The sequence below is a fragment of the Saccopteryx leptura genome, chromosome 1, assembly GCF_036850995.1.
Source record: "Saccopteryx leptura isolate mSacLep1 chromosome 1, mSacLep1_pri_phased_curated, whole genome shotgun sequence".
Classification (NCBI taxonomy): Eukaryota; Metazoa; Chordata; class Mammalia; order Chiroptera; family Emballonuridae; genus Saccopteryx; species Saccopteryx leptura.
Window position 1 is genome coordinate 305,680,756 of NC_089503.1, and position 16,281 is coordinate 305,697,036.

At 45.0% G+C, this 16,281-nt stretch overlaps 1 protein-coding gene across 1 annotated transcript in view; it reads right to left on the reverse strand.

Annotated features, from left to right (window-relative positions):
• The window catches only part of BPIFC (BPI fold containing family C), a 40,649-nt gene that overhangs the window by 14,806 nt on the left and 9,562 nt on the right, over positions 1 to 16,281 (reverse strand). Inside the window, exons 4-12 of the mRNA XM_066361246.1 lie at positions 12,676 to 12,804; positions 11,283 to 11,438; positions 11,093 to 11,156; positions 9,062 to 9,122; positions 4,725 to 4,816; positions 3,059 to 3,235; positions 1,841 to 1,894; positions 874 to 1,044; positions 244 to 311 (exon numbers count right to left, since the gene is read on the reverse strand). Coding sequence (XP_066217343.1) covers positions 244 to 311; positions 874 to 1,044; positions 1,841 to 1,894; positions 3,059 to 3,235; positions 4,725 to 4,816; positions 9,062 to 9,122; positions 11,093 to 11,156; positions 11,283 to 11,438; positions 12,676 to 12,804 — 972 coding nt within the window. The remainder of the gene's footprint in view (positions 1 to 243; positions 312 to 873; positions 1,045 to 1,840; positions 1,895 to 3,058; positions 3,236 to 4,724; positions 4,817 to 9,061; positions 9,123 to 11,092; positions 11,157 to 11,282; positions 11,439 to 12,675; positions 12,805 to 16,281) is intronic.

Sequence of the window (16,281 nt, forward strand, 5' to 3'; positions counted from 1 at the left end):
ATTTATAATTATTTTGTTGCCCATTTTAGCTCAGTATTATTTAATGAGAAGAAAAAAAAGAACAACTTTGCAACATATTTTTAGTCTCCATTTTGAAATTATCTGGACTATGGCAAAAGTTCTTAATGATTCATGTTCTACCCAATGGTAAGTTCACTTGTTCTGCTAGTGTTCACGCTGTCTCTATGGTCTATTGACTCCCTGATGATGCAGGTTCCCAACAGTCAAGTCAATTGATCTTACCTGTTCAGAGACAAGGAGCAGATCAGTCTTTGTCCCAAAATAACCAGGCCAACACTGGTACTAGCAACCTGCCGACAACAAAAGCATTGATTGCTAAGAGCCGTGGATCTCTCTGGCCACAGACTGGTCATAGATATTATTCTCTATAGCAGAAACATCATAAGCCCCACTTTCTCTCTCACTTGAGATATATTTGAAAGAAATCTAAAAATACTATCATTCAGGTAAAAATAACTATAAAGGCTTTCTGTTTGAGGATGTCCTTTAAACTATATTTCTAACCTCTTCTCTATGTACTCTGTGTGTGTGTGTGTAGTATTTTGCTTAGGTTCATTGTATTAGTCCCTTTTTATCGAATAGCATTTGGCCTTCATCTGCTCAAATAAACTTGAACTCCATCTTGATGAACTCATTTCAAGGAAAAAGAAACTTGGCTGTCATTGTACCTGAAGTAGACGGAGGGGATATAGGGAGCAGAGGAGGTGCAGAGCCTCTCCTTATCTCCCTCCACACCAGTCTCAACCCTGTCCTCACACCTAACTGATGTATCACTTCCCACCCCTCCTGTCCATCCTGCGACAGGAACATGACTGGTAGGTATACGCTGCCCTTCTGTCCCCGCAGACTCACAAAGTCCATGGAAACGATGGTTTCAACGGTTGAGTTCTCAGACTGGGTGAGTATCATGATGGAGGCAGGGATGTCCAGGGTGAAGTTGCCCGGTAGTAAATTGATCACAGGAGGCTCTGTTGCCATGATTCGAACCATTAAAGGCTGGGACAAGATGTAGATCTCTGCAATCTGCCCATGTTTTGGGGAAAAATGGACTTCATGAGGGAAAATCGCAAACGTGGGGTGGCCTCTGGTATTAAATCTTATATCACGCAGTAAGAATAATAAAAAGCTCCTTAATAATAACAACAGTAACACACAAAAATCAAGTAATAACAGCTGAGGTTCATGGAACACAGGCTGTGTACCCGGCACCATGTCAGGGCTACCTGTGTCCTCTCATGTAGCCTTCACAAAATCCCTGTAAGCAGGTCCCCACCCCCATTTCACAAGTGAAGAGACTGAGTCTTAGAGGGCTTAGGTCATTTTCTCAAGTTCCAGGTGAGTAAGTTGTAGAATTTGGATTTAAATCTAGGTTAGGTCTGTGTGATTCAAGATCCTTGCTCTAAAACCAGGATGCTGTCAAAACAGCATCTTTCTTTGTCCTCAAGGGCAACGCTGAACCTTTCAGTCGGTGTACTATGTCCACACCCGGGGGCTGGAAGGCATGGCATTAATAGTTGCTTCACTGAAGTCACAAGTGTGGGCACTATTCATTTATTTCCCATTTAGGGTAATTATTTCAACTGTGGTGGAACCTTGTGGATGGAACAGATGATTTATTTTGTGAACTTAAAATGCTTATAATAATTACTTGTTTAGTAAATATTTGTGAATATTTGATTAAAAGAAAAAAAATTCCCTAAGAATGAAAACATGGACTCAGGCTTGCTCTAAAAAGGAATATAAAGAATCCATAAGTCTTTCAGAAGTAGTTCCAGTGAAACCAAATACACTGTCAGGGAGTCAAATCCTGACCACTTACCCGGGAGAGCAAGTTGCCAACACCTTGAGAGTTTCGAACCAAATGGCTGGTAATCTGAAAAATTAAGAGCATCAAGTCAGTGTAAGGTTTTAATCCTGGGTTGTCTTTTCATGGAAAAAGTAGCATTCCTTATAATTTTTAGGAATTATGAAGCTGTTGCACCAAAAAAGGTGTCTGAAGGCGAATCATCATTTTCTAGACCAACCATGGCAAATCCAAGGCTGGGAGAAGTAGAGTGACTTATCCACGGGAAGTCACACAGGAGTTACATTCCTTTTGAGCAAGTGACTTTTAACCTTGGGAACGCTGTGAATATCATATATGTGTGATCCATGTCTAAATATTCTACGTTGGTGAACAATATGCTCTGAGCTTCTCATTCTCCAAGATTACTGAGACACAGAATGCTTACATAATTTCTCTTCACAGATGGGTAGTTTTCAAATCTTGAAGCTAGAAGTGTCTAATTATCAGCACTGTATGGTAGCTGGTGCTGCCAACTTAGCATTTTGAACATAAGGATTATAACTACTTGAATAATTAAGACCTACAGAATGGAAAGATTCATAGGGATGCTCAGTAAAAGTTGGTGGTTGATTGACTGGAAAGACTGTTCTCATTAGATGGAAAGGGAAGGGCCAGGCCAAAGAGAATCAATGAGTATTTGCACTAGTACTGGTCACTGTCGATAAATTAGTTGCAATTAGTAATAGAAAAAATCTTTATGTTGGTGTAAAAAGGAATAATAATAATGATAATCAGCAACATTTATAGAGCACTTACTCTGTGTCCTGGGCATTCATCTGAATGCTTTACATATATTTAAACTTCTTTAATGTCAATATCAACCCTATAGGCACAGAATAATTATTCTTCCCATTTTCCAAATGAGGAATCTCTGGCACAGAGAAGTTAAATAGATTGAAATTGCCCAAGGTCACAGGTAATAAGTGATGGAGGAGGTCCTGTCATCATCAAATAGCAGTCTAGAACAGGGACTCAGAATCATAAAAACAGTGAAATTAGAAGAACTGGAAACCCAACAACCCCCCCAAACTCATAACATTCATTCCACAGCTTTATTCATTTATTGACCTGATAAGAGTGGTCATTAACAAAGCCAAGGAATAGAAATTATGATATAAATAACCCCTTAAGGGGACACTTAATAAGATTAAATGTTGGTACCCACCATCATCATCCATGAACTTGCCTCACCTCTTTTGTGGAGAGGGTGATGTTGAAAGCCCCAGATATAAAATGAGCATAGGACGCAGATCTAAAGAAATACTCGGAGATCCCAATGTAGAGCATATAGTCATTGCTTTCTGGGAGCACAAAAGGGAAGGGGGAAAAGGGGGGGTCGGCAAGGTTTTCCAGTGGGTAGAATACGCCCTGTAAGGAAAGAGAGAGAGAGAGAGAGAGAGACCAGGGTGTTAGGTGAAGGCTCCAATGTGTAGAACTAAATAAAGGAGGGGGCCCTCTCAGGTCGGAATAAGGAACATTGCTGGCACTCATTAGGGAAGAAAACCAACATTAGGCCTTCTGACTTTTTGACTAGCGACTATGTTTCAAAGCTCTAATAACTTCTTGAGCATATATTGGGTGTGTCTGTCCACCCGGGGGTGTAAGCTAGTGAGAAATTCCCTGGCAGTCCTTTCCTCCAAGAAAGAAAGGCAGGTGCATTGAGCTGAAGGTGACAGCTCTGAAAAGTTCCTTAGGTGCCAGGTAAAGGTGTTAACCCCTCCACCTTTAAAATCTGTGATTACTGAACATCTGGTGTGCCGCAGAAAGACTCAGGAGGCCCCAGAACTCTAAATGGTTTAAACCATTGTTTCAAGTATTTAACAAATATTTATTGAGTTGCACTGAGTTGAACGCAGCACCTTGAACTGCACCTGCATCATCTATTCATGAATGCATCGTGGATTTCAGATGTACAGGTATTTCTAATGTTGTTGTCATTAGCTATTGGTCACTATTACAAAATGTGTCTTGAGTAACATTTAACTGATTTAAATGACTCTGAGTGATTGAAATATAAGCCAGTAAACATTTTTAAAAAACATTATTAATTTTGGGGTAAAATTAAACATAAAGGCAGTTAATCATTTTTCCAGAAGCAGCAAACATCATTTTCATGTGCTAACAGCCCCAACAGAGGTCAGCAGCCCTCCGTTAAATAGAGTAATAAGATAGGAATAGAAGTACTGATATATCTAATTCCTGAGGTAGTAAATTCTTTTTTATTTTTATTTTGGCCAATCCCTTTGAGATGGTAAGTTCTAATACTTGCTGCCTCCTAGCCTCAAACTGACTCACAGAGGTGAAGACATCATGCTTCTTTTCTTGAAGAAGACAGTCATATCTTGCGTAATCCACACAATCATGTACCAATCTAGAAAATGTCCAAGGGTCTTTTGAAAGAGCATACACATTAGGGAACTGCTTGAAAGGAAATTAAATTATTTGAACAGCAGGTAGGTATATTTCCTCTGCACATAATGCTTGTTCCCTGAATACAGTTGGCCCTCTGTATCCATTGGGGTCTGCTTCAACCAATCACAGATAAAAAATATTTGAAAAAAAAAATGACACAGTTGTTGACCTGTACTATGTAGTTAGGCTTTTGGTAGTTATATCTGTACTGAGCATTTTAAACAACTATCTACATAGCATTTATATTGTATTAAGTTTATAGGTAAAGTATACAGGAAGATGTGCATAGGTTAAATGTAAACACCATGCCATGTTATATAAGGGAGTCGAGTATCACAGATTTTGGTATGTGGGGAGCCCTGTAATCAGTCCCTGGAGGATACCGAGGGACGAATGTACTGGCTGTTGATAGCCAGGATGAGGGCTCTGGTGATGATAACATTACCTTCAAATTCAGGTCAATGTAGTCCTCAGTAATTTCTGGAGGACTCGTTAGGGAATAATCCAGAAGGGTATAGTTGTTGATCTTGGTTAAAACTAAATAACAAATAAAGCAAAAAGAAAATTTACACTCATTAAAAGCATCACATATGATTAATGCATACACATAACACATTTTTTTTTTCCTGAAGTTGGAAACGGGGAGGCAGTCAGACAGACTCCCGCATGCGCCTGACCGGGATCCACTGGGCATGTCACCAGGGGGCGATGCTCTGCCCATCTGGGGCGTTGCCATTCTAACACCTGAGGCAGAGGCCACGGAGCCATCCTCAGTGCCCCGGCCAACTTTGCTCCAATGGAACCTTGGCTGCAGGAGGGGAAGAGAGAGACAGAGAGGAAGGAGAGGGGGAGGGGTGGAGAAGCAGATGGGCGCCTCTCCTGTGTGCCCTGGCCTGCAACTGAACCCGGGACTCCTGCACGCCAGGCCGACGCTCTACCACTGAGCCAACCAGCCAGGGCCCATAACACATTTTTTAAAAATTAACTTAATAATTTTTAATTTTCTGTTGTTTAACATAATAATTACCTGATTTCTCAAGTAATACATATTCACTTTTTTTTTTTTTAATTTTTTTTTTTTTAGTTTATTCATTTTTAGAGAGAAGAGAGAGAGGAGAGAGAGAGACTGGGGGGAGGAGCTGGAAGCATCAACTCCCATATGTGCCTTGACCAGGCAAGCCCAGGGTTTCGAACCGGCGACCTCAGCATTTCCAGGTCGATGCTTTATCCACTGCGCCACCACAGGTCAGGCCATATTCACTTTTAATATAATACAAGTTTCAGGATGTGCTCACTTTTTAAAACCCAGGAAAAGTAGATATGTCAAAAGGAGAAAGTAAAAACCCTTTTAAGTCACATTACCCTGAGAGGGGGAACTTAAGTAGAATTTTATTATATATCTTTTTAATCTCCCCCCCCCACATGCACACACAATGCATATATACTTCTTTTCAAAAAAGGAAATTAGACGAACAAAAGTCATGTGTCAATATTAAGCCAAACATATTAGGTTGGTATAATGAAAGACTTTCAAGTTCTACGTCAAAGCCTCCTTAGTTAGAACTTAATTGTTTGTTTTGTTTACAAATGAACATGTATTACTGTTGTAATTTGAAATAATTTTTAAAAAGAAATATCAAGAGACAGACAGCCAGCCAGACAGATAGGAGTAAAATTCACTAAGTTCGAGAGGCCGAGGAAATTCTCACGCTCAGTGCTACTGGTAACTGTCACGCTTCGCTTCTTAAGATCATTTTCAGAGCGGAGCAGAGGGCCAGGCAGAGGGCCGAGGGGCAGTGGGCGTGGTTTGCAGAAAGCACGGATTTCAGCGCCTGACACAGCCTATGCAGTGTTGGGGTCCCGACCTGGCCTGGGGAGCCGCCCTCCAGATCACCACCTGTGCTCTGATAGGAAGGCTTCCTCCCTCGCTGCAGGAAGGAACGTGGGCACCACAGCTTTCCTTCTTGCATGTTGCGACTGGTTTATTTCATAGATGGAGGTGACAAACAAGGAGAGACCAAGCGATTTGCCAACGTGAGGGAACAAGGCTACCTTATGCCACCAAAGTTTTTTTTTTTTTTTTTTTTTTTTGTATTTTTCTGAAGCTGGAAACGGGGAGAGACAGTCAGACAGACTCCCGCATGCGCCTGACCGGGATCCACCTGGCACGCCCACCAGGGGGCGACGCTCTGCCCACCAAGGGGCGATGCTCTGCCCCTCCGGGGCGTCGCTCTGCCGCGACCAGAGCCACTCTAGTGCCTGGGGCAGAGGCCAAGGAGCCATCCCCAGCGCCCGGGCCATCTTTGCTCCAATGGAGCCTTGGCTGTGGGAGGGGAAGAGAGAGGCAGAGAGGAAGGAGGGGAGGGGAGTGGAGAAGCAGATGGGTGCTTCTCCTATGTGCCCTGGCCGGGAATCGAACCCGGGTCCCCCGCACGCCAGGCCGACGCTCTACCGCTGAGCCAACCGGCCAGGGCGCCACCAAAGTTTTAAAAACTGCTTTCCAATTCATAGTCTCAATGGATCCATCATCATACTGTGAGGGAAGCAGGAGTGTGACCTTTTTACAGGTGAGGGGAGGGAGGCTCCCAGAGGTAAAGGAACTCGCCCAAGGCAAGCTAGGACAGGAGGATCCTTGACCAAGTCTTTCTCCACTCCATCTTCCTTCTCTTTCCCCAACTCCCCAATCCATTAATTTTCTTTCATTCAACTGTATCCACTCATCAATCCATTTGTCCAGGAGCCCATCTCCTGTCATCCCTTCACCGTCCACTACTATTATCTTAGTGTGGGTTGGGCACTGTGCCTGGTGCTGGGGACACAGAGTTGAGTCAAAGTCCCTGCCCTCGTGGAACTTAAAGTCTGTTGAAGGAGACAGACAGATAGACAGGAAATTAGAATACAGTGGGGTGGGGGGCGGGTGAACACACAATACGGTGTACAGAGATGTGTTGTAGAATTGGGCACCGAAAACCTGTATAATTTTGTTAACCAGTGTCACTGCAACAAATTTAATAATAATAATAATAATAATAATAATAATAACAATAATAAAAAGAATATAGTGTCATAAGAACAGATCTGAAACTGAGCTCTTGGTGCTCCTACTATAAACCTATTCTTACAGTCTTCCCCATTTGAGTAAATGGTCATTCCATTCTTCCAATGTTCTAGTTGCTCAGGGTAAAAACCCAGGGCCATCCTTGACTAGCTTCATGACCCACATTCAGTGTGTCAGCAACACCCCTTCTCTGCCTGCAAAGGCACATCCCGGACCCGAACATGTCCCACTGTCTTCACCCAGGCCAGCTGCCATCCTTGCTCGTGTGGGTCCCAGCTGTAGCCTCTTAAGTGGTCTCCCTGCTTCCATCCCCCACCCCCACCCCCAGCCCCGTCTATTATTAAGAGACAGAAGTCAGAGTGATATTCTTAAGATATTAGTGAGATTGCGCAAGCCTTGCTCAGAGCTCTCCAAAGGCTTATGAGAGACTAAGAGCCAGCCTTCCCAATGACCTACAGAGCCCTGGACATCTAACCATCTGCTTTCTCCTCCCCGATCTCACCTCCCGCTACCCCCACCTCGCTCCCTCTTCCTCTGCTCCCAGTATGGCCTCCTCGCAGTTCCCCCAGCACACCTGGCACGTTCCCACCTCAGGGCCTGGGAGCTTGCGGTTTTATCTACCTGGAATGTCCTTGGCTCAGGTCTAGGAGTGGCTCACTCCCTACTTCATTCAGATTTGTACTCTATGGTACCTGTTCAGTATCGAAAATGGAAAATGATCTGAACCAAAAACCACTCCCCAGCTCCTTTCCTGCTTTATATTTCTTTTGATCACTTATCTCAAAGATGCCATAGACTTTACTTATAATCTTGTTTGCTGTCTATCTCCTCCCACTAGTCCAAGGAGGGCAGGGATTTCTGTTTCCTGGGCTTCCCGCTGCATTCCAGCGCCAAGAGCAGCACCACTGGTGAATGAATGGGTGGAGTGGAGGGAGAGAGATAGAGATAGAGATAGAGATAGATAGATAGATAGATAGATCCCTTCAAAGTATCATGTGAGTATAGAGGAGGCGGAACTTTGGGGTGCGGGCATCCCGAAAGATTTCTTGGAAGAGACTGTGCCTGAGCTGAGCCTTAAAAGATAAAGAGGAGTGAACAAAAAACAAGGGGTGGCTGAGGGGTAGGGGATGGAAGGGACTGTGCCCCTCACGGCCTAGCACAGTGTTGGCAAAGAAAGAGGCACTCAGTAAATACCTATGAAATGGATAAATGGAAGAAAGGGAGAGAAGGCCCTTCTAGGCAGAGAGGACGTGAGCAAAGGCGAGGGACGTGAGGGCAGGAGAAGCATTTGATTCTGGAGCAGGGAAGGTGCACGGTGAAGCAGAGAGGTCAGAAGGAGCCACAGCATGGCAGAGTCCACGGAAAAGCATTCGGACTTGATCCTAAAGGCAGCGAGGAGCCAAGGAAGGGGCTAGAAGGAGGGGGTATCCTGGCCCAGATTAGCAGTAATCATTCTGAATCATTCAGAGGGTGTATTTGGTGCCAGAGCTGGGGTTACAGCTCAGCTCGTGACAGTTTAATTCACCCGTGGAGACACTGGTGGCAGCAGCAAAGAGCAGGCCCCACACACAGGCCGTGTCTCCCTACGCCTTCCTGCGGCGCTCGTTTGCAGAGTGGAAAGCAGACTGAGGAGCTGGAGCTAGACCAGGTGGAAAAGCAAACCTGGAGGGCTCCCGAGTGGGAAGTGGGGAGAGAACCGTCCGGGAGAGAGTGCAAGGACTCACCGTCCAGCATGCTGAGGTTGCTGTTCAGGGCCTCCACCTCACCAGTGATGATGGGACAGAGCTGGCCAAACAAGGAGTTAAAAGCAAATGCAGATTATCATATTATGCTGGAAACCTCTATTTAGGGGCCTAGACCCTGCAAACAAAGGCTAGGGGACATTCTCCCTTTGGTCATGAAGACTTTCTCTTAAATTGATACCTATGGGCCTCAAGTTACATATGTATGGGCAGCATGCCACTGAATGCTAACTAAACTTCAGAGCAACTGGGACTACACCCAGGGCGGCCCATAAAAGAGCGATCCCTCACCTTTTCTTCCTGCGACATGACAGGACATGTGTCCAGCCGCGCTGGTGCTGTCACACCCGAGGGGCCGGCTGTGCCCTTCCCCTCTCTGACGTTGGGGCCATGCTGCCGGGAGTGGTGACAGCTGGGGCCTTTACTTCCCGATGGGCTGGTTCGACAGCCCATCAGATCAGGTATCTGTTTCAATCAGAACCCCACTGGGAATTGGAAAATCAATCTTGATCAGACTCAAACACATCTTTAGGAAGAAGGACCTGCTGTGTGCCAGGCGTGTGCTACGCACTCAGTGTGGTGGTTACCAGCAGAGGCTTGAGAGCCAGGTTGCCTGGGTTAAATTGCTTGGCAAGTTACCTGTACTCTCTGACCTGTTTCTTCATCTGCAAAATGGGGATGATAATTGCATCTGCCTTATCAAGTTATTGTGAGTAGAAATTGAGGGAATTCGTGTAATACTTCCCAGCTCATACTAAGCATTCAGTATGTGTTAGCTGTTGTTTTAAACAATTTCATCCTCACTACAGCTCTGGGAGGTAAGCACCACTGTCCCCGATTTACAAATGGGAAAACTGAAGAAGAGAGTTTGCGGGAGCCACCAGGAGTCACATCACTGGCATCTGAAGTCTGTGCTGACCCAGCCAGACAGCTGTGGTCTGAGCAGTCCTTTCCTTTTCCAGCAGCTCAGAGGGAACCTAGAGGCAAAGCCTCTATGATTTCTAAGTCATAAAAAATCTTCAGGCAAAGTTAACTATTGATTTCCTCTCTGAGACGGAGGACCATGCCTCGTTTTGAGCAAAGGAATGACCAAGTGTGAGGTCCCTGAAGGTGGCAGCACTATTCCCCAGTTACCCTTTAACATGCACATTCACTGGAACCCAGCACCTGTCAGGTAAGACGGAGAAAGACCATGAGGCCTCAGAGTCCCTTGGCCAGCAAGGCAACCACACTGGACAGGCTGCTTAATGTTCCTATGTGTTGCTTTCCTCGCTGACATTCATTAAGCACCTACCGTCTCCTGAGCACTGAGCTGGGCACAAGGGAGCAGGAGGGCCAGACACCGTCCTTGCCCGACTTTTCCAGAACAGAGTCTCCTTTCTTTTCCAGTCCTCCTCACCCGTCCCTGTGTCTCCCACAGAACACAGGGAAAGGGTTCGGGGAAGGTATGTCAGAATTGGAAAGGGGGCACACAGCCAATTCCGTCTTTCCCCTTCTTTAAACAATGACTTCTGGAATCTAGATCCTTGTTGCGTTGGGAGCCATCTTAACTTGTACTGTTTCTATTGGCTGGAAAATTCTTTCTTCTTTCCTGTTTCTCACATATCCAAATCCTACCTATACTTTAAGTTCAAGTCCCGCATCCTCTAAAAATGTCTCCCAGCATATTTCCAGGCTCTGCTTATTTAATTTTTCCATTTATCTGAACACCTTCAATTCAATCGAATGATCATATAAGTTATGTACTAAATTCAAGTCCTCATTTAGTTATTGTTTCACAAGCCTGAGTTTGTTTTTCCTAAAAAGACAGTAAGTTTATTTCCTATTGCTGTCCCCAACAAACCCTCGGGCATGCAGTAGTACACAATAAATAAATTCTGGTTTAGTGCCTTGGATGGTGCCTGGCACACAGTAGATGCTCAATAAAGGTTTATTGACTAAGAATTAGTTAAAGCACGGCAGAACCACTGCTGACAGCATTCCACTGCGCTTGGGTAACCTCCGAAGACTTACCATTGCATTTAAGTTCTTTAAAATGGGTTTCTCCATGGGCTCGGCAAAGGAGTTGTACAGGACACTAGGAACAAAGGGGAAATTGGGTTTGCTCAAGGATCGTGCTGTCAGTTATAACCCCCCCCCCCCAGGAGCTGCTGGAGAATCCAGCCCCCCACTAGCCACTGCTCACCCAGGCACTCTCACTCACCTGAGTTCTCCGGCGAAGGAGACATGGGCGTGACTCACTTTGGCATGGCAGTCCTGGAGCATCAGGGTAGGGTGACCAAAGGCGTTTCGGGTCAGGATAAGGATACCAGTGAAGTAGACCCCGGAGAGAAACAGATCAGCTCCACCAGTGTCTTGGCTGTTGAGAGAGAAAGTGCAAGGTTACCCAGGCCCCTGCAGGGGAGGGGATGGCTCAGTTCTCTGATTACCCACAGACTCTGCCCTCCTGGAGGGCAGGACCTTTGTCGCCCCTGGATTCCTGGCACCTACACAGGTAGGAGCAGAGTAGGTAGTGAATGAGTATGTGCTGAAGAAAAGAAGTGAGAACTAAATATGTGAATGGTGATAGCTTTAGGGACCTTGTGGTTAATTCATCCTGAGTGCTCTGCCCACCCCCACCCTCCCAGTGTTGAGCAGATATTGAGCACCATTCATTTACAGTGCTTGTTTAGAGAGAGAATGTAAGGGGGGGTAAAGTTGGTCACACCTTATGTAGGAGGAGTCAAGATGGGGGACTGACACTTAGATGTAGTCTGTGAACTTCTTAAAGGGAGTGGAGTGTGTGTTACTCATGTTCATGTCCCCAGGACTTAGTTCATGGCTTGATGCAAAATAAGCATGCAATGTAAGGCTGATGAGTCAGTGAAGACAAGAATGTACATGGACCCGTGTCACTTACAGAAGAATATGCCATTTCTCTTCAGTGTACAAGAGTTCTTGGTATTCTTCAGATGAGAATAAATGGTAAACAGTAGGCACTCAATAAAGGGTTGTTAAATGACCTAGGTGAATGAATGTGTAATTCCAGGGCATCAAACAAGGCAAACTTAAACAGTATACCCAGGACAGCAACTTGCACAAAGTTGGTGGTCGGTAAGCATACTTTGAATTTGATCCTTCTTTCTAAGGTGGGCACAAAGGCCTTTTGTTAGGGGAGAATTGGGCTCAAGCTGCCTGTCATTCTCCAACCTCCTTGTGAGGTAGGAAGCTCCAGTTCCCACAGATGGCAAGGTGTGTCGAATGACAGGCTAGGATCACACAGTGACTCACTGCAGAGGGGTCTCAAATGTTGAGCACACGTCCATTTCTCCTATAGTCTGGGACTCTAGTGCTTAGGAAATTGTGCAGGACACATTGATCAGTTGCTCTGCCTTTCAGATAAAGATGCTTTTCAGTCCCCTCCCCTTTCTCAGCCCCAGAAGAGAGACTTTGATTTCAATCTCTCCTGGAACATTGCTCTTAGGGAGGAGTGTTAATGGTTGGGGGAAGAAGCCTAACATCATAAAGCATCAGCAAATCAATACGCTTTGGACTTTTGCTCCATCACATCCCCTCCCCCCCCCAGGACATCAGCAAACTTTGCAGGGAATACTCACAAAAGTGGAGACTTGACGTCCCAGTTTGTGCTAATGTTGGCAGTACCATGGTTGGTCAGTACTTTGATTCCCATCCTGGGCACAAAGGCTAATGAAGTATTTGGAAATGAAAAGGCATTGATTTTGATGCTGAAAACAAGAAACAGAGGAGTTAGTGCTACTCCTCTAACACATCTCTAAGTAAGGTGAGATAAAAAATCCCGCCGGGTAACCATGAGTTCCCACGGAGCAAGGAGCCTCAGTTCTGCAGTGCTGTCTCTGGTTGCTGCCTTCTAATTCCCCTTAAACTCTGGGCAGAACTCCTTGTGTCTGTCTCACAGCGGGATAAATGAGAAAGTCTAGGAACAAATTTTCAAAAAATAAATCTACTTCTTTAGTTTCTTTTTTTTTTTTTTTTGTATTTTTCTGAAGCTGGAAACGGGGAGGCAGTCAGACAGACTTCCGCATGCGCCTGACCGGGATCCACCCAGCATGCCCACCAGGGGGTGATGCTCTGCCCATCTGGGGCGCTGCTCTGTTGTGACCAGAGCCATTCTAGCGCCTGAGGCAGAGGCCATGGAGCCACCCTCAGCACCCGGGCCAACTTTGCTCCAATGGAGCCTTGGCTGTGGGAGGGGAAGAGAGAGACAGAGAGAGGAAGGAGAGGGGGAGGGGTGGAGAAGCAGATGGGTGCTTCTCCTGTGTGCCCTGGCCGGAAATCGAACCCGGGACTCCTGCACGCCAGGCCGGCGCTCTACCACTGAGCCAACTGGCCAGGGCCTCTTTAGTTTCTTTAAAGATGAAAAGAGATGCATCATTCATTATCATTCTTTTTTCCTTCAGCTGTTCCAGTGTTTCTAAATGGGGGGGACATCACATCAGTATTTTGGGTGGGACAACAACTCTTTTGTAGAGAACTCTGATGCACAGTGCAGGATATTTGGCGTAAGTGCCAACTAAAGGCCAGTCATGCCCCTCCCCCCAAATCATTGGGACAATCAAAAAGGTGTCTTCCTCCTCTTCCCAAATGCCTTCTGTATGGACAATTATCTTCCCTAGTTGAGGAACTTATGTTAGAGGCTTAACTTCCCCTAGGTATCGCTGAGCTGTCAAACAGGTAACTAGGAGGCAGTGGGTTGCATGTAATCTACATAGGTAGATGGCCACACACATCAGGACAAGTTATTGTCACAAACATTGACTGAGCGATTACCCTTGCCTGGTACTGTGGTGAGCACTTCACACATATTAGCTCATTTTAACCCTCACAATAATCTTATGAGGCTGTTGCTGTTTTTGCAAACTGCAATTTATAGATGAGGAGATAAACTTGGCTGAAGTCACATATAAGTGGTAGAACCAGATCTGGAACCCTCCTCAACCTGTCTTCAGACTGTGTTCCTAACCACTAGGCTACGCCACCTCATCATTGTGCAAAGGGCACTTGACTCGGAGATGAGCTTTGTGCTGGCTGTGCAACTTCGGGTAAGACACTTAACCTTTCCCAGCTAATCACTCAGAGGAAGTGTTAGAGGTAGGTTACAGAGACAAAATGAAGTTACCTGTGTATAACTCTTGCACAGGAGAAAGGCATTGTTATGAACTAAGGTTAGGAAAAATTTAAGACATAAATGTGGTTGCTGATAGGAAATGGTTATTTGCTGTCTCCTCTGTTTTGCATCCTTTCTTGTGTATTCTCTGTCACACATCCTGAGACCCTCTGTGGGAAGAAGATATTCTGGGAATATTTTTATTTTTATACATATGGGTCTTACCCATTCTCTGTAACTACTGTAGAGTATTCTAAGTTGTAGATGTATTATTTAAAAAATAATAATTCTTTTGTTGGTTGCTTCTGTATTATAAACAATTCCACAGTGAAAATCCTCTTACGTGCAGTTTATGTAAGTGTTTCTCTACAGAGGATGCTGAGAAGCAGAACTGTTGGATCAAAGGGCATGCATAAGAAACAGTCCCTGGGTCCTGGCCTGTTGGCTCAGTGGTAAAGTGTTAGCTCAGCATATAGATGTCCCAGGTTTGATCCCTCGTCAGGGCACATAGGATAAGTGACTATTCACTTCTCCATCCCTCCCCCTTTTCCTTCTCTCCTCTCTCTCTCTCTCTCTCTCTTCTCCTCCCCTCTTTCTCTCTTCTCCTCCTGCAGCTATGGCTCAAGGGCATTGAGGATGGCTTCATGGAGCCTCCACCTTAGGCGCTAAAATTACCTTGGTTGCAAGCATGGCCCCAGATAGGCAGAGCATCGGCCCCAGACAGGGTTTGCCAGGTGGATCCGGGTTGGGGCACATGAGGGAGTCTCTTTTTCTATCTACCCTTCTCTCACTTGGAAAAGAAGAAAATAAAAAGATTAAACTCAAGATGGACACAGCCATCCTCTCCCTCAACTTCCTCTGGGGCTTTTGTTGGCAACTATGGCAGAGGTTGAGTTGCTGTCTGGACATCCATTTCCCTTTCTTCTTTCCTAAGCATCTGTGAATTTGTTCAGGATGACAAAGTTGTCTGGTTGCGAAACCAATTTTCTAATCTCCATTGCTAATAATTGTGGCCACATACCTAAGTTCTGTCCATTATTGTATAGACAGAAAATTATTAGAGTGGAGCTTTAGAAAAAAAACAAACAAACTCATTTACGAGGAGATTAGCTCAGTTATAAGAGCGTTTTTGTCCTTGCTCCTTCCTCCTTCCAGGGGCCTGAACATACATTTGATGGCTGAGCTGCAGTGGCCAGTTTGGACCTCATGACAACCTTGAGACTAGAAGCCAGAACCAAGGATGGTGGAGCAGAATTATATATAAGAAGGCTGGATACTGATGAAATCATGGAGCTTCCATAGGAATCCTCCATTCTCTTCTTTGAGCTTCTTTTTTTGTGAGACAAAAATAAACCCCTATTATATCTAAGCCATTGTAATTGGCTGCCATCGTCAACTGATCTTTATTCCTAATTAATACAATTTCAAAACTCTGGGCTGGGTGCAGCAAGGACCTGAATCAGTGTGGCAATTCCATTGTTCTGACAGTGAGGCCCTTATTCTATCATTACGATATCAGCTAACACTTGTACAGCAAGCAGTTTCAGTTTCATAAAGTATCTTCACATTTGTGACACCACCTGATTTTTACTGTTGATTGATTTTGGCATTTGACTTTATTGCTATAACATGGCAGAAAGGATTATAGCTGCTGCCAGCATTCTTTGTAGGAAGAGAAGTTTGTTGGTTGGGTGGTTCCTGTGTTGGTTTTGACAGTTTCGAGTGTAAAGGAAGAGTCCCTGGTACCCTGAGGGGGAGGGACTGCTTTGCATGAGGCCAGTGGAAGAGACTTGTGTTGCTCCAGAGGAGGACAAGTCTAGAGAGCAAGGGGGTGGAAGGCCATGTGCCTGTGACCTCTGAAATCTTGACTAACCTTTACTAACATAAAAAAATATTTGATGAGAGTAGGTTTATTTTTGAGACTGTGGCTGAATTCTGCTTCTAGGTTTATGGGGGTGAGGGCAACACTGGAATGAATAAGAATTTCCTTTAGAATTGGAGGTGGCCACAGTGCACAATGGTGTTGTATTAGAATTCTTGTTCTAGGAAAGAGGCAAGGACAGAAGAACACTGAGAC